Source organism: Rhinopithecus bieti, unplaced genomic scaffold (assembly GCF_001698545.2).
Source record: "Rhinopithecus bieti isolate Rb0 unplaced genomic scaffold, ASM169854v2 scaffold_12653, whole genome shotgun sequence".
Taxonomy (NCBI): domain Eukaryota; kingdom Metazoa; phylum Chordata; class Mammalia; order Primates; family Cercopithecidae; genus Rhinopithecus; species Rhinopithecus bieti.
The window spans coordinates 1,885,596-1,910,859 of NW_016807437.1; the positions used below are offsets into that span (position 1 = coordinate 1,885,596).

The window sequence follows — 25,264 nt, forward strand, 5'->3', positions numbered from 1 at the left end:
TTTTATTTATAAATTACCCAGTTTCAGGTGTTCCTTTATAGCAATGCAAGAACGGACTAATCCACCATCCTTGAAGCATGAATGCAACCCAGCCCCGCTACCCAGCTAGACAGCCATAATGCGACAACATCCCCTGAGCTCATTTACCACCACACAATGCCATGTTTTCAAATAATCATGAAGTACATAAAGAATTATCTACACACACACATACACACACAGGTTGAAAACACAATATTTGAAATAAAATCAGATTTTAACATTTTGATTACCTTTAATATATTTGGGAACAAATACTGGTAACAACATATTTTAAGTACATAAATAACTCAGAAAAGTCGTATCTTTTATTCTGGAACTCTACTGACCTTATCTGTAAAAGAACCTAGTTTTATAAGAAAAGAGGGTGGGGGAGGGGAAGAGACAAATGGGTAGACTGAAAGGAATCAAAGCTCAGGATTCTTCACAAGTGCAGCAGCTTCCACTGTTGGCCCAGAGGATGGTAGTTGCATATACCAGGTTATGCTAACCTCAACAAGACCTAGTTCTCAGACACAAATGTGTCCAGCGGATAAAACCTCAGCTGCAGAAATAGATTTTAGCAATATCCAAAGACATTCCAGGGTCCAGTAGGAAGAACAAAGTATTGCAAAACTGAAAACTATCATGGACTTGGCAGCATCCAAGGGCATCACCAGAGGGGCTCTTTCATGCATGACCAGAGTCCTGCAAACTCCAAGTTTTGGGATGTAAATGTAACCAGTTTGATCAAACTGCCACACAGCAGGGCAGTGGGATATAAAGACAGCCCGTGGGCTTAGGGCACAGGGGCCCAGCTGCACCTAGAAGCCTTGACAGGATGCTGGAGCCCTGGGCTCAGTGGTACAGGCTTGTCCATCAAAACCCCATCCTCAGGTAGGGGCTCAGGTTCTGGGCCTGAAGCTGTGCATGTTGTGCCTGCTAAGAGGAGCCTCTTGGCTGGAGTCTGGAGGGTCAGCTCCTGAGCTCTCAGTTTCTGAGGACGGCGACCACGTCCACGTCTGCCATTTGATGGGTGGATAATCTGTGCAGATGGACCAGGGGTGGATGATGGAGTTGAGCTGGGCTTCCTAGAGCTGTGGACGGCAGCAGCCCGGGGTTGCGCAGCAGTGCCACTAACTGCAGATCGGCGTGGGAGTGAAGAGCACACAAGGGTGTGGCAGCGTGTCCCACTGCGGGCAGCCAGAGGCCAAGGGGAATGCTGGGCCCAGTGGGGAGGGAGTTGTCTCAGGCCCAGCGCTGCTCTCCTGGGCAACTGGACCTCCTTCTGTGTGCTCAGCTCTTGGCTGGCTGGTACCCTGGGCTCCATGTGGTCCACAACTGCCCGGTCTTGCCCACGTTTCCACAGCTCATAGCGCTCAGGTTGCAGGATGCGCACGAAGGCATCCATGGAAAAGGTCACCCTCGCCTCCCCACAACTACACTGAGAGGCCATTTTGCCATAATCAATCCATCGTGGAGTGGCAAAATTGATGGCCTCTGCGCAGTTGAAACCATGGTTGAAGCCAGCATGGTAGCCATAGGGAAAGGTCACCATGAACTCTCCAGCCTCCTGAGTTATGCGATTGAAGGGGATCCCGTTTTCCTTGAGAACTGTAGGCGAGATGAGGGCCACCTTGTGCCGCAGGAAGGCCCCACAGCCCCGGGAACTGCCTGGGAAGAGCTCCCTGGCCAGGCGTTCCAGGCGCTGGCCATGCTCTGGGGGCACCACATACCAAGTTTTGGGCTCCCCAAGGTGCAGGTAGTTGATGCTGTAAAGGTCCATGTCCTCTGTGTGCCAAGCAAATGTGGTCTTCCACATGCCAAAGTACAAATAGGGTGTATTAACGCCTTCTATGACAACCCCACATTCCTTTTCCAGCAGGTCCTGAATTGTTCCCAGGTGCCCAAGATTCCACTGTTTAGTGTTTTCATCAAACAAGGAGCCACTGATGTCAGCACCATAAATTGGTGAATTATAGATGCGATTCTTCCAGTATTTTCGCTCCAAATCTTCGAAATTCTGGTGTGGTGGAGTTTGATATTTTTTACTGTTTGCCAAGTGGCGATACTCCCCCACGGTCATGGCTTTCTTTTTTTTATGGTATTGAGTAAACACCCCTGCCCGCCCAGAGGCCACCTGCTGGAGGGGAGTGGCTATTAAGATTTCACTGATGTTATCATAGGTCTCTCTGGCTTTCCATTCTTTGGGTGGAACTATCTTAGCCAAGCCAGCTCTGTGCGCACCCTGGGATTCCATGTAAGCAATATATTTATCAAAATCATTAAACTCTTCTTTGGTTGGATGAAATATCATTATGTTACAATTTGGATTCTGGGCACAGTTGGCCTTAGACTTCATAGTTTCCATTTAATAAGCAGTAAACTCTCAGTGTTTAGGTATGTTCTAGATAGTTGACAATGTAGGAAAATGCTACTTTTTAAAAAATTGGGTTGGTGTATCTATGAGGTAGGAGGGTCTACCAGCCTACTTTTTCTTGCAAATGAGACAATAATTTTTCTTGGGCTTGTTTATTCACTACTGAGATTCCACTCTGGGCAACAGCTTTGCCCAGGCATTAATGTTAGCTGACCCTGCAACTCTGTTATGTTTCAGTTGCTGCTGGGCTCTGTCTTCTTAAAGTCTATTAAATTACTCAGAGCTGGGGGTGTGACCCAAACATAGCAGAGTATGTCTTCAGTGTTTAGAACGAAATCTAAAAGAAAGAATACACAGAGATTAAAAATTAATATTTGGAAAAAAGTATTAGGCATCCACAAATTAAATACCAGAATAGAATACTAATATTAAAAAGAGAGGCTAAAATTTTATAAGATTGATAAGTCAAGTGGTGGTGTGGATGTGGAACAGTGGGAATTGTCATACCCTACTACAGAGAATATGAAGCACTATAATCATTTTGGAAAACTGTTTGGACAGTATCTTCTTTTTTTTTTTTTTTGAGACGGAGTCTTGCTCTGCCGCCCAGGCTGGAGCGCAGTGGCCGGCTTCTCAGCTCACTGCAAGCTCCGCCTCCCGGGTTCACGCCATTCTCCTGTCTCAGCCTCCCGAGTAGCTGGGACTACAGGCGCCCGCCTCGGCACCCGGCTAGTTTTTTGTATTTTTTAGTAGAGACGGGGTTTCACCGTATTAGCCAGGATGGTCTCGATCTCCTGACCTCATGATCCGCCCGTCTCGGCCTCCCAAAGTGCTGGGATTACAGGCTTGAGCCACCGCGCCCGGCCTAGACAGTATCTTCTAAAACTGAACATACACATGTGCTGTGATCCAACTGTTCCACATCCTTAGGAAATATGTATGGTTGTGAGCTGAAAGTCACATCCAATAATATTCATAACAACATTGTTTTTGGTAGCCAAATAGTGTAAACAACCCAAATGTCCATCAGCATGGAATGAATAAGTACACTGCAGTATATTCACACAACAGAATACCATGTAGCAATGAAGATAAACAAAAGTCACATGAAACTGCAGTTTTAAAGATCAATATTGAGTAAAATTATCAAGACTCAAAAGAATACCTATTACATAATTCCATTTATATAAAGATGAAAAGGAGGCAAAGTAATCTATGTTTGAATCGCTTCTTGGCCTTTTGGCTAAGATCAAGTGTAGTAATCTATATTTCTTAACATTTCCTATTTCTATTCAGGGCTTCCATTAGTACCACGCTGTTTCCCTTTAAACATGTTATTTATTGTCATAGCTTTCTCCACTACCTGACTCTCTCCTAAGCTTCTGCTTTCCTTCTCCATCTTGGATGGCCCACTGAGCCCCTGAAGGTCAACTGGTTTAATATAAATTGATGATCGTTCTCCTGAAACTAAGTTACTCCTTTATATGTCTTTATTTCTACCAAGGGCAATATTGTGCTATCACAGTCACCACTGAATATTACATCTCCCTTTTCCCAGACATATGGTCAGTACCTGTCAGAGGGTCCAATGAGAGTCTACAGTGAAGCCCCAAGGACATCTAGACACCACAGGGTGTGCTCTCTTTATCTTCCTTATAGAAGAACCCAAGGATCCAGCTTGTCTTCCTCTCCTACTTAAAGTTGTCACTACTCAAGCGAGACACTGAGGATGTGCAAGTGACAAGATTACCTGTATCATATGATAGTCTCCCAATCTCATCCCAATTTTTTAATCTGAAAAATTATTTGGGCCGGGCGCGGTGGCTCAAGCCTGTAATCCCAGCACTTTGGGAGGCCGAGACGGGTGGATCACGAGGTCAGGAGATCGAGACCATCCTGGCTAATAAGGTGAAACCCCGTCTCTACTAAAAAAATATAAAAAACTAGCCAGGCGAGGTGGCGGGCGCCTGTAGTCCCAGCTACTCGGGAGGCTGAGGCAGGAGAATGGCGTAAACCCGGGAGGCGGAGCTTACAGTGAGCCAAGATCTGGCCACTGCACTCCAGCCTGGGGCACAGAGCGAGACTCCGTCTCAAAAACAAACAAACAAACAAACAAACAAAAAAATTATTCGACAATGATTTTATTATAAATTCTTTATATTTTTGGAATATAAAATAAAACATTTCATTCTTTGTATTAGAAAACTTGCTCTAAAAAAATGAAAAGAGAAAAGTAAGACAATGTAGAAGGATAATTAAATATCAGAAACTTAAATACCATGCTGAGGGTCTCTCCCTCAAGAAATAACAAAATGCTGACTATGAAAAATCACACAAATCCATATTTCTTTTTGAATATACAAGTAAAATAAGCTTTGGATCGAGCACTTTGTATCTGTTTTATAAATTACATTATTTCTTTTCTACATTTCTAAGGATTCTAGGAAGAATGATGCAATGTCTTCTTATACATATAGTCTTCAGATGTTGCATATCAAAAGGAAATACTACAATTTGTAAGTGTGACTGTGCTCCAAAAAAAATAAAATAAAATAACTGCTTAGAATTTGCCAGGTACAATGACAGAGTGATCCTTCAGTGTTCTAGCCAAATGTGTCACTTCTCTATGAGTCTTCAGTGGTTGCTTTTGTTGTGAGACTACTTCTTGCTTCTTTCAACTCGAGCCATAGCTACCAGTAGAGAATAATTACACTGTCACTTGATACTCGTCCATTTTACCCCTACCCACAGTAATCACAATAAGGCAGAATTCATCATCTAAGAAAACTTGACAGTTCTGACAACCAAAGAAAAGTATTTTCTTCTTATCAGAATAATTTAAAAAATAATACTTGATCCCTTAAAATTAATGGATTTCTGGAAATTAGAAAGTCTTTCTTTGGATCTTTTAGAAATAATGCCTCCTAAGCTTCTTGCTGTGTGTGTGTGTGTTGGAGGGTGTTAAACTGGGGAAGTTAAGAAGTGAAGCTGAGTAAGTTTAAAGTCCTTTTCACTGCAGCCCTTATCCAAACTGTAGGACAACAGGAGAGCCTGTTTGTCTTTCTTGCTGCTTATGTATTTCAAATCTATTACTTCAAGTGGGGGATTGTTGACAAAATGCCTCAGACATCAGCCATTGTTTCTTCTGACAGTCAATATTTAAATGTTACGTTTAAGCAAATTTTTGTCTCAGTTAGAAAATCTACTACTTATTTAAAATAATTTATAAGCATAATATATTTGATAACTGAAAAAATTCTACTCTATTATATAGACAAGTGATTAAACTTTTCCTCTATTATTGGACAGCTATTTTGTTTTCACTTTTCCACGATTATTATTAATCACTTTTACTTAAATATGTAGTCCGTATTTCAGTATCTAAAACAGTACATCCTGTAAAATATTGGTTGAATGAAATTTCTTAGATTAGATACTTAAAAATGAAATTACTTTATTATAGAATTTAAATATTTTAAGATCTTTAATACATGTTGCCAAAACTTTAAAGAAAAAACATATTTTACATCATGAACACTGACCAACTTTACTTGGAAAAAATACATATTTTACTAATTTTGGTAGTTAAAAAGTTAGATCAAGTTTTAATTTACATTTCTTGGACTACCACTAAGGTTGATTTTAATTTTTTTCATAAATATTAGTCTTTTGGATTTTATCTTATGTATTGGTTCACATCCTTTGACCATTTTTTTCTAATAGGGTCCCAGGGTATTTTCTTACCTACTTATATAAACATTTTACATATTAATTACATCAATATTTTACATACTAAACCCTTTTGTTAGATATGTTATTTTTAGCCAGTTTGTCATTTAACTTGTATTTCTTTAAATTTATTTAACAAAAATGTTTTGACATACAATGTTTTATTTTCCTTTGTAATATTTTTCATGCTTTTCATGTTTAGAAAGTTATAATACTCCTTCATCTAGATGGAGACATTATCTTACAGTTTTTTTCCTTTGTATATGCTAATTATACCTATAATTCTGACTTTAATTATACCTTTAATCTGTATTTTGGAGAGGGTGGTTATTAACTTTTGAAATTATTGTGTGGGTATGGTGTGAGCATGAGTATGAAGAGGATATGAATATGACTCTTGGTTCTTTACAGATGACCTGTTCATTGTGTGTGTTGTTTATTTTAGGTTGTTTCTCTCTCTCTATCAATGTTTATACAAGCTTTTTTTGAACCCATATTCTTAAATGTTATCAGTCTCAAAAATGAAGTTCTTTAATTTCAGGATTTTTTTTTTTTTAGTTCTTTCTTTGATTTCCTCTACTCCTTTTCATCTGTATATTACTCCTCTTATTTGGATACTGGACCTCTCATGGATTAGACCTCTGATTTTTACTTCTTTGTTTTCCCCTCCCCAAAATTTTCTATTGCTTTATCACTACATTTTATTTTCTAAAAAAATTTCTTCATCTTTATCTCTAAACTTCCTTTCTCTTTGTCTTTTTCATTTCTCCAAATTTTTAATTTCCAGAGATCATTTCTGTTACCTGAGAGTTTCTGCATGTATGTACATTCCTTTCTTTCTTATTGTCTTATTCTTGCTTCATGGGAGCATTTCTTCTTTTATCTCTCAATACTAAAATCTCAATGGTTTTGAAATTCTATTTTGTTTTCTCCCTGCATGGTCTGTTTCTTTGAAATTGCCTTTTGTCCGTTTTATCTTTCTTTTTTTGCTTTCACCTCTTTCATATTTAAGGCTTTCCTCAAATGTCTGCTGACCTTTAGTAACTGCCTTATATATAAAAGTACAGCACAAAAAAAGGCAGATTAGAAGCTCAGGGTACATGAATGGTTTTATTGATTATGCTTCCCTGCATGATATTCTAACTGGGCTGTTTCCTAGGTGAACTCCTAACACTGGTATTTCTAGAGCTGGTCATACTCAACACAAAAGGTGCTTCAATCTTTCTCCTGGAGGGTACAGGTCTGACTTTCCTACCAAATGGCACAAGAGGCTACACATTTCTAAAAGTACCCTACTTGTACAGTTCACTTTATCAACTTATTTTCCCTATGACAACCACACTCTCAAAAGTATCTGGAAATTCCCACTCCAGAGGCCACCTTTTTTCCTACTCTAGAAAATGAAGCTCAGTCTTCTGCCAGGGTGTAAGAGGCACAGTTTATCCAGCTGCTTAGAGGAGGGTGGGAACTTAGGGCTCTGTTTTGTTACACAGACTTTCAACAAATTCTCCTTAGCCTCATTTTAACTGTCACTCCCAGAGGTACCCAATGCCATGACATCCTAAGCCTTTTGGATTCTGTAGAGACAATTGTGTTGCTTCTTGGCTTTCCTCATTGGCAATTTAGGACTCAACTTTCTGGTGTTTGATAAATCAGTTTATACTTGTCCATCTGCTTTCCAATTTCCAAAACTGGCCACTACCTGTTTTCCTTTACCATTTTCTGTCTTTGTAAGTTCACTTCTTAAAACAAAAACCCTGTTACTGTCACTTTAGTGAGGTTTGGAAAGGAACAAAGTAAATGATTGTGTTTAAACCACATCTTTATTGCTTCTTGTTTCCCAAATTTATCTCTCAATTTTCTTATAGAAACTTAGTTCTAGTCAAATACTCCTAATCCTTGTCCTTGACTCTATGCTTTTCTTCCCTTGCTTCACTTATCTCTTTCTTCTAAGTTATAAACTCTGCCTTCCAGACCCATCTGAGGCTCTCCTACATCAGGGATCTTTCTATACCAACCTCAGACCTTGGTGAGAATTCTATCTTCTATACTCCATGAGTGCTACATTTATTTGGTGCTTAATACAAGCTGTTGAGGTGGCAGCTCTCCAGAATGTGTCTTACTTGACAAGCAGCTTTCATTTCTAATAGGCACTTGTCTTAAGGGAATACGTCTCTTCCATGAGATGTGCTTGCTTCTCTCTCCAAAATATCTACACGTCTCTGACCCAAATGCTTTGATAGACCCTTCTTGATAAGCTGCATGAGAAAAGGAAGGTAAAGGTGGGCGTGGTAGCTCATGCCTGTAATTCCAGCACTTTGGGAGGCCAAGGTGGGCAGGATACCTGAGGTGAGGAGTTCAAGACAAGTCTGGCCAACATGGTGAAATCCTGTCTACTTAAAATACAAAAATTAGCCAGACATGGTGGTGGCCTGTAATCCCAGCTACTTGGGAGGCTGAGGCAGGAGAATCACTTGAACCTGGGAGGCGGAGTGAATCTGATCTGCAGTGAGCCGAGATCGTGCCACTGCACTCCAGCCTGGGCAAGAAGAGTGAAACTCAGTCCAAAAGAAAAAAAGGAAGAAGAAAGGGAAGGGAGGGAGGGAGGGAGGGAGGAAAAGGAGAGGAAAGGAAGAAAAAGATGGTTAAAGGCAACTTTTCCTGTACTTTTTATGCCTACAAATGCCAATATTTGGTGTGGACTTCTTTTTATGAACATGTAGAGGAGTCTGGATATTAAGGAGAAAGACACACGGCAGCAAGTATCAGGCACAGACTGCATAGATTAAATTGTGACCTAAAATCCAAAGTTTGGGACTTGGCCTTTAAATCCAGCATCTTAAGGGCAGCTTTATTATTTCATTGTGACATATAATAAATTGAACATGGGATTATTAACCTCATTCAAATCATCTTTATTTTCATCTGTTGCATGGATACTGCAGCAGTAACAGTGCTATCTGGCAGCAGAGAGAGGCAGGAGGCAGAAGTCTTCCTGAATCCATCTACAAGGACATACTACTCTATTGAGTTTTAAGGATTATCTAATATATGCTTCTTTGGACTGTCAATACATTTTAAATACATGTCTTGAGTAGCATGTAAGTTTGGACTTACATGGACTCTCCCAGAGATTCTGTAAACTAGTCAGTAACTTTTTTAACTTTTTAAAAAAATCCCCTTTGGCTTAAAGTGAATTCTATATACGTGTATAAATTTTTATTTATCCAGTAGTTAATAATTGTCTCATTCTTTCATTTGCTTGGCTTTATACTTTATATTAATTCATTCCCAGATTCATTTCCAGAAAGGTAAATCTCTTCTAAATGCATAAAACACAACTGGTACTGAATCAGATTTCTTTTCTCAGAAATATTCTTACTGAAGCCCTCAGATGCTTACTTGAGTCTAGATTGATTCTTGTCTTCAGGCTGTTGCACGACCTGCATCTTGAGGTTTCTAGTCATTGTAATCCTAGGGGTTCCCTTTCCCTGTCTATTATGTTAGATCCTGACTCCCCCCATCTCAAGTCTCCTTTCTGGTTTACTCCCTTGTGTTGGTAAAGCATATCTACCAGAAGCATCCTTAGAAGCTTCATTAGAGATTATTAAGTAGCTCACAGAATCTTCAGCAGGACCAGAGACTAGGGATTGGAGCCTGTGTATCCAGGAACAATATCCAGATTATCTAACAAACAATAGTTAAGCATTCCTATACATCCTCTGGTCAAAGGCACCAAAGACTCTGGGCAAGGGACATTTCCAATTAGAGTCTAAGCTACTGCTGCCTCTGAAAGGTCACCGTCTGTCACTACCCTTCTCCAGGAACAGATCCTTCACGAAATCTACTTACTCATATTTCTTTACATTATAGTCCTCCATGGGAATGTCTGATTGGAAGAGTCTAGGTCATATCTCTATGTCTTCACTGCAATAGATTCTGGATAATTGAGTTCTGGCTCTGAGCTTGGTGAGGCAGGGTTCATAAAGTTGGAGGTTTACCAAAAAATAAAAAGGGAATTTTAAAGTTACTGGATGGCCACAAATATCACATATCTCTCCCAAAGTATGTATGTCTGAGTCTGAAAATGTCTTTGTTCTATCCTTGTGCTTTTCTTTCAGGATTTTCAAGACATTGTTCTGCTGAATTCCACCTTCCAAAAATCCAAAACCTGTTTTCTGTTCTTTTTTGTAATCTGTCTTTACTCTCTGAACACTGTTAGGGTATTCTTCTGTTCCTTGTTTTCTAAGATTTCATTAAGATATAATTGGTTAAGTCTTCTTTGTCAATTATTGTGCTATAATTTTCAATGTAGAAACTCATGTTGTTCCTTGATGTGAAATTGTCTTACATCATTCCTTTGACATTCCTTTCTACATTTTCAGTTTTCTTCTTCTCTGGAAATACCATTAGACAGCAAATATCATTAGACAGCAACCTCTTGAATGATTCTCTAATTTTCTTTACCCTCCATTTCCTAATGCTTTTTCTTTTGTTATTATCTTCCAAACCTTCTGGAAATTATTTTTAATTTCCAGGAATTTTTTTTTGTTCTCTGAATATTCCTTTCATTATATATTTCTGAAAATTTCCATGGCTGCAGATTTTCTCTTCTCTAAGTACTATAAGAATTTTTAAGTTTTATTTGCTCTCTACATTGTGTCTGTTTCCTCTGAGTTCACCCTTCCACGATGTCTTGGTTTCTGTCTTTCAGGTTAAACGTTTTCCTCATATGTCTAGTTATTCTTGGCTTGGATTTGAGTCAGGCACTAAAGAGTTGCGTTTGCTACATATGACTGGTAGGCATCACTGAGAGTGCTCCGACAGGAACCTATTCATTTCCTTTGAAAATGGGGGCACCTGTCAGTAGTTGAAGGTAAGACTATAATGAAAAGACTCGACATTTATGTGTTCATCTCCTTTGATATTGGGGCCTGAATTTGTGGTGTCTGAGTTTTTGTTTTGAGAAACAAAAACCTGCATTCCAACCAGCCAGAACTGAAACCTTAATATTTTATCAATCTGCTTCAAGTAGTTTTTAAACAACTTTATTGAGATATAATTTACACAACACGAAATTCATCAATTTTAAGTGTACACTTCAATGGTTTTTAGTATATTTACAGTGCTGTGTGACCATCACCAAAACCTAATTTTAGAATACTTCTATCACTTCAAAAACAAACCTTGTTCCATTTGCAGTCACAGCCCATTTCCACCCCCAACTCCAGGCAACCACTAATCTACTTTCTATCTGTATAGATTTGCCCACTCTGGACATTTAATATAAATGAAATATAATATGCAATATTTTGTGTCTGGCTTCTTTCATGCAACATGTTTTTGAGGTTCAACCATGTTGTAGTATGTATCAGTATTTTGTTTCTTATGACCAAATCATAATCTATGGTATGGATATACTGCATTTTACTTATCCATTCATCATTTGATGGATAATTGGGTTGTTTTCATTTGGGGACTATTATAAATAATACTGTCATGAACATTCATGTACAAGTTTATGTGTGAATGTGTTTTTATCTTGGGTAGATACCTAGGAGTATGATTGCTGAACCATGTGATAACTCCATATTTAACGTTTTAAGAAGTTGCTACACAGTTTTTCAAAGTAAATGTAACATTTATAACCAGCAATATATGAGGGTTCCAATTTCTCAACATCCACATCAATACTTATGTCTTTTCATCATAGCAATTCTAGCAGGTAAAAAGTAGTAATTTTGTGGGTTTTAATTTTTAGTTTTTTAAGACAGGGTCTCACTCTGTTGCCCAGGTTGGAGTGCAGTGGCATGATCACAGCTCACTGCAGCCTCAACCTCCCAGGTTCAGGTAGTCCTCCTGCCTGTTTCCCAAGTAGCTGGAACTAATAGGCACACATCACCATGCCTGGCTAATTTTTTTTTAAATTTTTTTGTAGAGACAGGGTCTCACTATGTTATCCAGGCTGGTCTTGAAATCCTGGGCTTAAGCAATCCTCTCACCTTGGCCTCCCAAAATATTGGGATTACAGGTGTGAGCCACCATGCCTGGCCTCATTGTGGTTTTCATTTGCCTTTCCTTAATGACTCATGATATTGCACATCTTTTCTTAAGCTTATTGGCCATTCATATATCTATTTGGAGAAATTTCTATTCAAATCCTTTGCTTATTCTTTATTTGTTTTCTTATTACTGAGTTGTAAGAGTTCATTATGTGTTCTGGTTACAAGTCCTTTACTGAATATATGATTTGAAAATGTGGTCTCCAGGTCTGTAAGTTTTCTTTTCACTTTCTTGACTATGTCTTTCAAAGAGCACAGGTATTGAATTTTGATGAAGCCCATCTTATCAATTTTTGTTGTTGCTTGTGCTTTTGGCTTTGTATCTTAATAAATTATTGCCCAGCTAAAGATCACAAAGATTTATCCTGTTTTCTTCTAGGTGTTTTATAGGTTTAGCTCACATTCAGGCTCACAATCAATCTTAATTTTTGTGTATGCTGAGAGGTAGGAATCCAAGTTCATTCTTTTGTATGGGGATATCGAGTTGTTCCAGCACCATTTGTTATTCTTTCTCCATTGAACTGTCTGGAAACTTTTGTTGAAAATCAATTAACCATAAACCTAAGAGTTTATTTTGGACTTTCAATTCTATTCCATTGAACCATGTTTATCCTTATAGCAATGTCTATTAGAGCTCTGTAGTAAGGTCTGAAATAGAAAAGTGTGAGCCCTCCAAAATTTTTTTTTTTCAAGATTGTTTTGGCTATACTGGTTCCTTTATATTTCTATATGAATTTTAGGATGGATTTTTAATTTCTGGGGGAAAAAAACCAGCAGGAATTATGGTAGGATTGCATCAATCTGGAGTTCAATTTGTAGAGCATTACCATCTTAATAAGTTTTCTGATCCACTGACATGGAATGTCTTTCCATTTAGCTTAACAATATTTTCTAGTTCCCAGTATATATCTTGCACTTCTTTTGTTAAAATTATTCCTAAGCATTTTAATCTTTTTGACACTATTGTGAATGGAAGTGTTTTCTAAATTTTGTTTCTGTATTGTTCACTACTAATGCACAGAAATCAATTTATGTATATTGATCTTATATCCTGCAACCTTGCTGGACTTCTTTTTCAGTTTTAGTGCTTTTTAGCAAGTTACCTAGGACTTTCTATATATAAAATCATGCAATCTGTCAATAAAGATAGTTTTAGTTCTTCCTTTTCAGTCTGAATATCTTCTTTTTCTTGCCTAATTACCCTGGCACTGTAATGCTGAATAAAGTAGTAACAACAGATATCCCTTAAAAATCTTGCTCCCGCTTCAAGTATTTTAAGTAGAATAAATATTTCAGATGAAGTGGGATTCCCTCTCTGATCCAAATCTTAAATCCTCTTCTCTCTCCCCCTGCCTGTAAGCAACTAGTCATGAATTGGCTACATTGTCCATCTTTGGGTATCTTTTTGTATGTATATGTGTTGTGTATCCATCAATAATACTGTTTTGTGTATCTGCTATTTTTTTTTTTTTTGAGACGGAGTCTTGCTGTGTTGCCCAGGCTGGAGTGCAATGGCACAATCTCAGATCACTGCAACCTCCGCCTCCTGGGTTCAAGTGATTCTCCTGCCTCAACTTCCCGAGTAGCTGGGATTACAGGTGCCTGCCACCAAACCTAGCTAATTATTTTTTTATTTTTTTAGTAGAGATGGGGTTTCACCATGTTGGTCAGGCTGGTCTCGAACTCCTGACCTCAGGTGATTTGCCCGCCTTGGCTTCCCAAAGTGCTGGGATTAGAGGTGTAAGCCACCATGCCCGGCCTGCTCTTTTTATTTTATATAAATAATTTTATGCTAAGTATGCTCATTTTCTACAATTTTTATTTTTATTCATTTATTCTGAGAAAGGAACTGGTTCTGTTGCCCAGGGTGGAGTGCAGTGGTGCAGTCTTGGCTCACCACAACCTCAGTGTGCAGTGGTGCAGTCTTGGCTCACTGCAACCTCCCTTTCCAAGGCTCAAGCCACCCTCCCACCTCAGCCTCTTGAGTAGCTTGGACCATAGGCGCAGGCTACCATGCCCAGTTAATTTTTCTATTTTTTGTAGAGACAGGGATTTTCCATGTTGCCTAGGCTGGTCTCAAACTCCTGAGCTCAAGCAATCTGCCAGCTTTAGACTCCCAAAGTACTGGGATTACAGGCATGAGCCACCATGCCTGGCCTCATTTTCTGCAATTTTTAAATTCAACATTAACAGTTTCAAGATATATTCATATATACACACACATACACATAGATACACATATGTATATATACATACACACATACATACACTATATATGGTCTGTTATAAAAATATATTTTATTAATGCACTTTCCTATTGGTGGGTATTTACATTACTTCCAGTGTTTCCTATTACTTAACAGTGCTGTGTGTGTTCTCTTTCTTATATGTGACAATTTATCTAAACTAGATACTTTGAATTATCATTTCTAAATGATGAAGAAACAACATTTTATATTTTACTAGGCAATGTCAAATTGCTCTACCTAGTGGCTATCCTAATTAACTTATGTACTAACAGGAGTTTCTGTTTCTCCACACCTCCAGGTGCATTTGATAATGTCAACTTTTCAGTTGTTGGCAATTTGGTAAAATGATTTATCTCCTTTTATTTTATTATTGCTGTTGTTGTTGTTGTTGTTGTTGTTATTGTATGACCTGTTTACTGGTGAAGTCAAGTACTTTTTCACCGATTTATTTCTTTTGTAGGTTTCAGTTTTCTGAATTACCAGTTATATCTTTTGCCCATTTTTTTCTGTTAGATTGTTTTCTTTTTCTACCGATTTTTAAAAGTTCTTTAAAAGTTTGGGATAATTCTATGTCTATTGTATTGTTGCAAATAACTTATTTCAGCACACCACCTCCATTTATTGTTTATGATTTTTTTAATATTTGAAAAAAATTAAATGTAATCAAATTTATTGATCTTTTCCATTATAATTTGTGCCTTTACGTACTATTTAAGTAATTCATGTATTCTTTGGGGTCAAAAAGATATTTTTCTTATCATTGTTTTCTTTACTTTTCACTTGTATTTGTTTTGGCCATTTAGAATATTGTGTTGTTACTGTAAGACAGAGAACGTTTTTTAAAAAAGAAATCCACTTGTTTGCCACCATTTTCCCCATTCAGTTGGAATCCTTTTCTCACATATGTTAAGTTACAATGTAAGGATAAATGTCTTTCTAAACTCTTCATCTGGTCCATTTATTTATTTGTACATTTCTATGCCAATGTTAGATTGTTTTAATGACTAAAGCTTTACACTTAGGATAATTACTAAGGCAAGTCTCCATGTACTTATTCAACTTTTTTCAAAATTATCTTGGGTATATTTATAGAGTAAAACTTCAGTATTCATTTTAGAATAAATCTGTCAGGTTCTGTCAAATACTGTTAATTTAAATTGGGAATGCATTGAAATTAAAGGAAAATTAGAGGTATATTTTCATACCTCCTGCATTGATCATTCCCACCTATTAATTGGTATATTTATCCATTTATTCAGATCTTGTTGTGTGTATATCAATGAAGCTTCAGATTTGCATCAAAAAGATAATGAATCTGTTTTCTTAAATAAAACCTCAGGAACTTTATAATTTTTTGAGTGTACTGTAAATGGAAATTTTTTTCTATTAAGTTTTCTTATTATGTATTGATCTTACATCCCTTTTCAAACCTTGTACCTCTTATTTCCTATTAGTTCTATTAGCTTGGCCATCAATTCTAGAATTTTCCATGTAGATAATATTTCCTAGGGAAAAAATCATTAAAATTATATTTCTTCTTTTTTAATAGTCACGTATCTTACTTTTTTTTTTTTTTTTTAAAAATAGGGAAGTCTTAAGTAATGATCTCTAGCAAAATGTTCAATGTTGACTGAGTTGGTAGAAATTCTATACTCATTTAAGATTTTTAATAAAAGTGGCTCTAAACTTTGACATTAATTATATCCTACCATTTACCATCTAAGCTGAGACACTTGTGAGAATAAACGAGACCCAAGGATGACAGGCATAAACCAGGACCCTACTGATTAAGCAGTTAAAAAGCAACAGACATATAAAACTCAGTACTCCCAAGCTGCAGAATATATATTTTTCCAAGTTCTATAAAAATTTACAAAATTGACCATAACTGTGGCCATGAAACAAGTTCTAACAAATGTCAGTCAAGAACAGTCAGAATATGTTATTTGACCACAATGAAGTGAGAAATATCAAAAAGATAACTAAAATTTCCCAAATTTATAAAATAAAAGTGTATTTCTAAATAAACCTTTAATGAGAATAAAATAAAAAATGGAAATTAGAAAATACTTTGAACTAAATGAAAATACTACATTTCAAATCTTGTAGGATGCAGCTAAATAGCATTAAAAGGGAAATTTATAAATTTAAATAAATATTTAAGAAAGGGAAAAAGGTTAAGAAAACTAAATGAGCTAAGCATCCATCTGAGGAAGTCAGAAAAAAGTAATGCAAAGATAGAAAAAGAAGAGAAATAATAAAAGACCAGAAACTGATAAAATATAAAGCCAATATAAAATATGATTAACAAAACCAAAAGTTGGGCTTTTCAAAAAAAGTCTAGTAAAATTTAAAAGACTGGTGAAAATGGGAAAGAACAAAAATAGAAGGCACAACTAACCAATATCAACAAAGATAAAGAAGTCATCACTACAGATGCTGCAGACATAAAAGAGACAACAAAGAAGTATGAACAACTTTATGCCAATACAGTTTAACATTTCAATGAAGTAAATAAATTCTTAGAAAAATATAACAGTGATACTGACAAAAGAATAAACAGAACAATAAATATATCCATAACCCTCAAGGACACTGAAGCAATAGGTAAAACTCTTCCCAGAAAATATACTCTAGGCCCAGATGGCCACACCAAGAAATTTTAGTAAACATTCAAGAAAGATATACTTCCAATCTTAGATAAATTTTCTCAGAGAATAGAAAAAGAAAGAATACTTCCCAACTCATTTTATGGTACAAATTGCCAACAGGGATACTATAAGAAAATAGGTCAATATCGCTTATGAACATAGATGAAAAAATCCTAAATAAAATCTGAGCAAATTGATTCCAGCAATATATACATCATGACCTAGATGGGTTTATTCCAGTAATCAAAGGATGAAACTTTAAAAAATAATAGTATAATAGCACATATTAACAAACTAAAGAGAATCTCATTAGATGCAGAGAAAGTATTTGATAAAATTCATCAATTCATCATCCTTTCAGCAAATTAAAATAGTAGGCAAAATCTTAATATAATAAAATGCATCTATCCAAAACCTTCAGCCAAATCATACTTAATAATGAAAGTTATAAGTTTTCCCTTGCAGATCAGGAAAAAGATAAGGATGCTTGCTATCAGCATTTTTATTCAACATTGTCTTGGAAGTCCCAACCAACATAAGAAGGCAAGGAAAAAAGAAGGAAAACAGAAAAGGAAGAAACAAAGCTGTCATTATTGGCAGATGACATGATTGTACATGTGACAAAATCCAAAAGATCTCTGAATAGACCATTTGAATTAATAAGAGAGCTTAGCAAGTTCTCTGAATTTAAAATAGCTACATATAAAAAATCAATAATATTTCTATACACCAGCAACAATGAGACAAACAAAATTTAAGGAAGATGCCATTTATAATAACATTAAGCATTAAGTAACAAGACTAATGCTAACAAAAATTTGCAAAATTTCTATGAAGGCAACAATATGAATGTACTTAGAGAAGCATATTAATATAAACTAAAGACATCCTCAACAAATGGAAAGATATAACCTGTTAATAGATTTGAAGACTTAGTATTGTAAAATGTCATTACATTTTAAGAATGTCTTCTTAATCTGTAAATTAAATGTTATCACAATTAAAATTCCAAAAGTATTGTTGTGGAACTTGACAATTGGCTCCTGAATTTTATAGTAAAGTCCAAAGGGCCAAGAATAGCAAAGCCACTCTTATAAAAGAGGAACAAGGTAAGAATATCTGCTCCATCAGATTTCAAGGCCTCTTTTCCAGCATGCCATGCACAAAAATGAATTTCATGGGAAGCTATGAAACCTTTAAAAGATAATACCTGAGAATATAATTATGACTTCCAAAGTGGGGACATTCATAATCAAGAAATACCATGCATTAAGCAAAAAGGAAAAGAATGATAATCTGAACCACTCTAAAATTAAAGATTGTTGTATATCAAAATACACCAAAAAGAGAAGCAGAGAAGTAGCGAATTGTATATGCAGCACAAGTAAGTGACAGGGAACTATGCCTAAATTTAAGAAATCATAGAAATCCATAAAGAAAAGATGATTCAATAGAAAGATTTAAACAAATACCTCACAGACGAAGAAATCCAAATTGACAATTAACATGTGAATTAATAATCAGAGAAATGCAAAGTGAGACCTCACTGATATATCACTATACACCCACCAAATGAGTTAAAATTGAAAAGCTGGACAATATCAAGTGTGGTGAGATTATAGAACAAGAACTCTCATCCTGTTGATGAAATATATAGATATGAAAAATGCACACACATGCAACTCTGCACATTTACAAAAATGTTCATTGTGGCATTATTTGCAATATCACTACAATGAAAAGATAATTACTAGAATTAACAAGTTATAGTGTGTATTTTTATACAATGAAACTCTAAATAGTATATCAGAGCTACAGATAGCACATATTAAGTGGGAGGAATAAAGCAAAAACACAAAGGAATACATATTCATTTATATAAACACTTTGAACGTTTATATAAAATTCAAAAATTGACAAGACTATTATCATTTAGAAATGCACACATTGGGCCAGGTGCAGTGGTTCACACCTTTAATCCCAGCACTTTGGAAGGCTGAGGCAGGTGGATCACTTGAGGTCAGGAGTTCGAGACCAGCCTGGCCAACATGGTGAAACTCCGTCTCTACTAAAAATACAAAAATTAGCCAGGCATGGTGGCACGCACCTATAATCCCAGCTACTCGGTTAGCTGAGGGAGGAGAATCCATTGAGCCTGGGAGAAGGAAGTTGCGGTGAGGTGAGACTGCGCCACTGCACTCCAGCCTGGGCGACAGAGTGAGACTCCATCTCAAAATAAATAAATAAATAAAAATAAAAAAAGAAATGCATACATTGGCATTTGTTGAAATTTTGGGGGGGCTTTATACATGATTACTTTTTGTAAATATTCAATGTTTATTGAAAAGAATATATAATCTGCTGATTACAGTGAACTTTTTACATGCACATATAAATACAATAAGCATACATATATAATGTACATATATATGTATACACATATAACTTATATAGTAGATCAATGTTGTTGTTTGCTTGATCTACTAGTATGAGAGAAATTTATCTTTAAAAATTCCCACCATGATTGTAGATTTGTCACTTTTTCTTTTTGCTTCATATTTTCTCAAGTTATGTTGTCAGCTGCATACGTGTCCCTGATAGTAATCTTCCTAGTGGATTTTTCTTCATAATGTAATAAATGCCCTTCTTTGTCCCTATTAGTGTTATTCAACCTAAAGAATACTTTTGCTAACTAATTTTGCTACAACAAGGTTTCTAAATTAGAATTTGCCTGGCATGTCTTTTTCTATCTCTTTGTTTTCTGTATTTTAGTTTTTTAGTTTTAACTATTTTTGATATGTTTGATTTTAATTGTCTTCCCAGTAGTACACTGGTCAGCGGGTATTTATGTGATTATTAGATTATTATTAGCGGGTATTAGATGAGAGGTGGTTAACTTATGATATTATCCAGTAACCTGGCCTGGAATATCAGCAAGTGAGATTTCATTTTGAGGCTGTCTCCAGGAAACGATCTCTCTAAGCCCTAGAATGTCTTCACTTAAAAATGAAGATTTTGTTGGTAGAGGGCTAGCTACTGTATTTTTATATTCTCACTTGTCAAAACATCAAAGAAAGCTTTTCATATTAGAAAATGTGTCATTTTCAGGTTAAAAATTTAAAGATTTCATTATTTATATTACTTTATTTTAAAATGTAATTTCTGACATGTGGGCATTGGTTTTTTTCATATTCCTATTTAAAAGCCACAAATAAACATTTTTAAGCAAAATGTTCACATTTTGTGGGCTAATAACTTGGTGAATGAGAGTTTAGTAGAATTGGAGAGAGTGATTCAATTAGAAGAGATGGAGAGAGCTGGATTAGAGTTGTGATTGGATTAGGGCTGATTTAATTAGGATTTTGATGGTACATATAAAGCCTGATCTCATATGATTTTTTCATTTAGAGATTCTCTCCCGAAAGAAAAGCTTATTTCTGAGTCTTATCATATCTTCATTTGAAATCAAGATTTCAGACTAGTACAATGTAAGTTATTTTTTTTTCCTTTAAAATATAAAATAGATTAAGGCAACAACTTTTTACAACAGAACATAATTGTTTCCTCTTAAAACTAATTCATTCATTCATTCGCTCATTCATTCTTTCTTTCTTTTATTCACTCACATGGAAACTGTTTATTGGGTAGCTATTGGTGCCAGGCATTGTTTTAATGCTTGGCCTATATTACTGAGCAAAAAGAAGATCCGTGCCCTTTTAGAACTTACATTCTACATGGGAGAAGTAGAGAAAGAGACAATAAATGTAACATAACTAAATTATATCGGGTCATGGAAGATGATACATGGCATGTAATTATGTATAATATAATTTTTAAAAATAAAAAGAAAGCAGAGGAAGGGAGATATGGAGTACAGAATGTTAGGGGACAGAGAGGGAGAACAGTTGCAATTTTTTTTTTTTTTTTTTTGAGATGGAGTTTCGCTCTGTCGCCCAGGCTGGAGTGCAGTGGCTGGATCTCAGCTCACTGCAAGCTCCGCCTCCCGGGTTCACGCCATTCTCCTGCCTCAGCCTCCCGAGTAGCTGGGACTACAGGCGCCCGCCACCTCGCCCGGCTAGTTTTTTGTATTTTTTAGTAGAGACGGGGTTTCACCGTGTTAGCCAGGATGGTCTCGATCTCCTGACCTCGTGATCCGCCCGTCTCGGCCTCCCAACGTGCTGGGATTACAGGCTTGAGCCACCGCGCCCCGCCAACAGTTGCAATTTTAAGTAGAGATGCCCAAGGGCGGTTGGCCTCCATTTGAACAAAGACTTGAATAAGACAGGGAAGAATAGCCTTGGCAGAGAAAACAGCTAGTGTGAGGGCCCTAAGGCAGGAGCAGCTGTGTGCGTGTCCAAGCAACAATAGGAAGGAGGTAGCCATGAAAAGCATGAGCAAATTATGAGGTCAAAGAGGTAGGGGAAAGGATAGACCACAGAAAACTTTGGAAACCATTGTGAACACCTTGGCTTTTCCTGTGAGGGTAATGGGGGACCAATGTCCCCCACTGTCTGACTGGATCCCCTTTTCTCTCAATCCCATCCAACTATGTCATTAATTTTTTAATTGTTGCCAATCTGATGCTGTAACGTGATAATCCATTTTTAGTTTACTTTCATTTTCCTCATTAGAAGGTTGAGTGTCTTTCATGTTTATAGACTATTGTCTATTTGAAATTGCTTTTTCTGAATGGCCTGTTTATATCTTTTGTCCATTTTTTAATTGGGTAATTTGTGATTTTTATGTGTATCATTAGTAGTAGCAGTAATTCTTTATATGTTATAGGAATTACAAAATTTGCTAATCTGGCATTTATTGACTTGTTTTGGCATCTTCTGCTATAAAATTAATTTTGGATAGATGAATTTTTTAAAGTATTTCTTATAAAGCTCTTAAGGTGTTCTGCTTCGATTGAAAGGTCTTTCCAAATTCTAGGTTCTATAAATAGTTTCTTAAATTTTCTCCTTAGGTTTTTATGGCTTCTATTTTCCCTTTTAGATGTCGATTTTTGCGTAAGCTTTAAACTGGAATTCCTGTGTTACTCCTGCCATAAGAATATACATTTTGCAATAAAGGGCCAAACTACATCCCTTTCACATTTAATTAAATGCTACCTTTGGCATATTAAAATGAAAGAGCCTTTTTAAAGGTTAAGATATACTATACCATGTCGAAAAGCTGATAAAAATGATCTGAAAGGGATGGTCTCATAGATCATAAGAAACAGAAAATATAGAGCAAAATGCCAGTCACTAAGAAATCTGGAGGAATTAGGACCCAGAGCACAACAGAGAGTGTGGGTCACCTCATCTCCATGGGAATCTGAGGATACAGGAATAGCCAAAGGCAACTCAATAGATCTGCAGAAAAGAGGAGATAAGAAGTCCTTGTTTAAGAGCTTCTATTTTCTCAGAGAACTGAGATCTACTACCAGGAAAGAGAATGGGGAGGGAAAAGGAGTAAAAGCGGCATGTAGACTTGAAGAAAGGGGAATGTGGGAAATTACATTATTGCAGAGGGGGAAAATAAACAATTAGGAGAGGGTAAGAGGACTGGCAGGCAGAATTAAGGGCCAAACTAGATTTTGTGGTAACAGGTTTAAAATAAGAATTCTTGGGAGGTTATACGATTTTTGCCAGCTAAGTTAACTGATTGGATGAATTTCAAGATTTTAGTAAACTTAAGTTTCCTTTTCTTAATACTTTCAAACCATTTTTAAGTCAAAAGCTTTAGTTTCACTTTCTTATTAGCACTTTCAGACCATTTAAGTCAAAAGCTTTTAATTTTGTGGATTCACTATATTGCATATTGCTGTTAATGAAATTATAGGGTGGTTATTTGATAACCATTGGCAACCAAAAGATTGAGTTAGTGGGTTGGGAGTTAAATCCATTAAGGTGATTCACTCCAGGCTAATGAGAACAGTTAGAACATAAAAACTGTGGGTATTTCCTATAATTGTGTTACCATCTTACCATTGTTACTTCATTCCTCTACTTCGTAGTGCATCATTCATTCATTCATTCATTCATTCATTCAACAAATACTTACTCAGCACCTATTATGTGCCAGGCACTGTTCTATATGCAGAGGATACACCCAGTGAACAAGAGAGACAAGGTTCCTGCTTTCCTGGAACTTATGTTCTAATATAGGAAGATAGACAATAATAATAAAAATAATATTAATAACCATAATAGCTAACATTTATTTAGCAAGTACTATTTGCTGAGACAGTTCTAAGCACTTTACAAGTATTAATTCACTTAATCCTTAGAGTAGTATTATAAGTTAGGTACTAGAGTTATGCCCATTTTACACATGAGGAAACTGAGGGCACAGAAAGGGAAAATGACTTGCCTAAGGTTAGAGCTAGGAAAGGGCAGAACTGGAATTTAGAACAAAAATGGGCAGGCTGAAAATCCTTTTCTCTTAATGACTTTCCTATGCTGTCTCTCAGACAAGAAACATCGAAATAAAAAATGAATAGATTCTGGTAATGTTCAGTGGTATGAAAAAATGAAACAGGGTGATGTGATGGTGTACAAACACAAGTGTTGGAGGGGTGGGGGTAGGAAAACTTCACTGTGATACCTGAGACATGAAGGATGGTGATACAGTTATCTTGGGGCACAGGCAACAGAGAAAAGCTAGTGCAAAGGCCCTAAAATAGACAGAATCTTGCCCTGTTTTGTAAAACAGAAATGCCCACTTGGCTGTGTCTAGAGCTTAGTGTGTAAGCGAGTGACTGATTGGAAGTGAAGTCTGGAAGTTAGGCAGGAGCCAGACTCTGTGGGGTCTCAGGTCACATTAAGAAATGTGATTTTTATTCTAAGTGCAGTGAAATTTTACACAGGATAGTAACACCATTTGATTAATTTTAAAAGATCACTCTCTTGGCTATATGCAGCACTGACTGTAGGATAAAAGATGACGCAGGAAGATACAATAGGAAACAATTACAATCCAGGTAGGAGATGGTGTTGGCCAGGACAAGGGTAGTGGCAGTAGAATAAAATTTCGGGTAAGTTTTAAAAGTAGAATTGTTAAGACCTGTAAATGAACCGTATGTGAAGAGTGAAAGAAAAGGAATTTAAGTAGGCACTCTGGGATTTTGGTTTGAGTAACTACTATGATGCTCATGTCCTTTAGTGAGACGTGTAAGACTGGAGGAGGGATACCTTTAGTAAGAAAAATCAAGATTTTCATCTTGAAATCTATGAGTGAAAGGGCTTTTTCTGCTTTTCTTTCTTCATTTAAAAGTTGCAAAGAATTTAGGGGTAAGAAAGCATTTAAATATTCAACTTTGTGAGTTCCTTACATTTTAAACTAAGTTGGGGAAGTTGAATTTTCATTTGTTTAACAAATATTAATTGAGCAGCTACTATATGTCAAGCTCTATGTGATGAGATACTAAGATGAGCTAAACAATCAAGATCTCTGTTCTCAGGATGTTTTTTTATGGAAGGGAGGAGACAGGATTGGCGGGGTTTTGGGTTTTCTCCTTTTCGTTGTCTTATTAAAACTTAACACTTAAGTAGCCATCTTAGTAATTACATCTTGTGCTCCTGGCAGTTGGGCCCACCGTTCTGAACGCTGTCGTAAATATTGACATTTTCCCTCCCACTAAAACTAACGTTTTTTAAATAAAAAAATTTCAGCAAACATTACGAATACAACCTTTGCTTTGAAGTGTTAATATTTGTGCAGGAATGGTACCTTTGTAAAGATCGTGGTTGCCCCGTACATATTTGTTCTTTCTTCATATCCAATTAAATGAAAACACTAGTTTTTCCGAAGCTCAACTCTCTAGGTTTGTTGGTTCTAGCTCAGGAGAAAGGATGGAAGCAGGAGTCGTTGGATTTAAACAGTTTGGTATAATCCTTTTCCACGCTCTCTCCCGCTAGCCGGGGACGTGGTGTCGGCTACCCGGGGCTTTCCGTCCACGCAGTACCGGAATGAAGGAGTCTGGGAGGGGGTCGGGGACGGAAAAGACGGAAGAGACATTAAGTAATTGGTTCTTGAAGGTATAAAATGATGTTTAGGGTCTACTCTAAGACACTGATTTCAAACGCCCGCCCCCTGGGCCGCTTCGGCCCCGCCCCTTAGTGCCGTTACGCCGACTTCCACTTCGGCCACTGCGGATTGGTCGTTGCTTCCGCCTCCGAAGCCCTT

The 25,264-nt window shown here is 36.7% G+C and overlaps 1 protein-coding gene across 1 annotated transcript; it reads right to left on the reverse strand.

Annotated features, from left to right (window-relative positions):
- Positions 1-254: 254 nt before the first annotated feature.
- On the reverse strand, positions 255-25,234 carry KDM4D (lysine demethylase 4D). Its single transcript, XM_017882010.1, has 3 exons — positions 24,809-25,234; positions 23,141-23,235; positions 255-2,735 (listed from the first exon to the last, which is right to left on the reverse strand). The coding sequence occupies exon 3, from the start codon at positions 2,387-2,389 to the stop codon at positions 818-820; it is 1,572 nt and encodes a 523-aa protein (XP_017737499.1). The 5' UTR covers positions 2,390-2,735; positions 23,141-23,235; positions 24,809-25,234; the 3' UTR covers positions 255-817.
- Positions 25,235-25,264: the final 30 nt, after the last annotated feature.

Coding starts and splice junctions, on each gene's coding strand:
- KDM4D (XM_017882010.1), bottom strand. CDS start 2,389: ATGGAAACTATGAAGTCTAAGGCCAACTGTGCCCAGAATCCAAATTGT.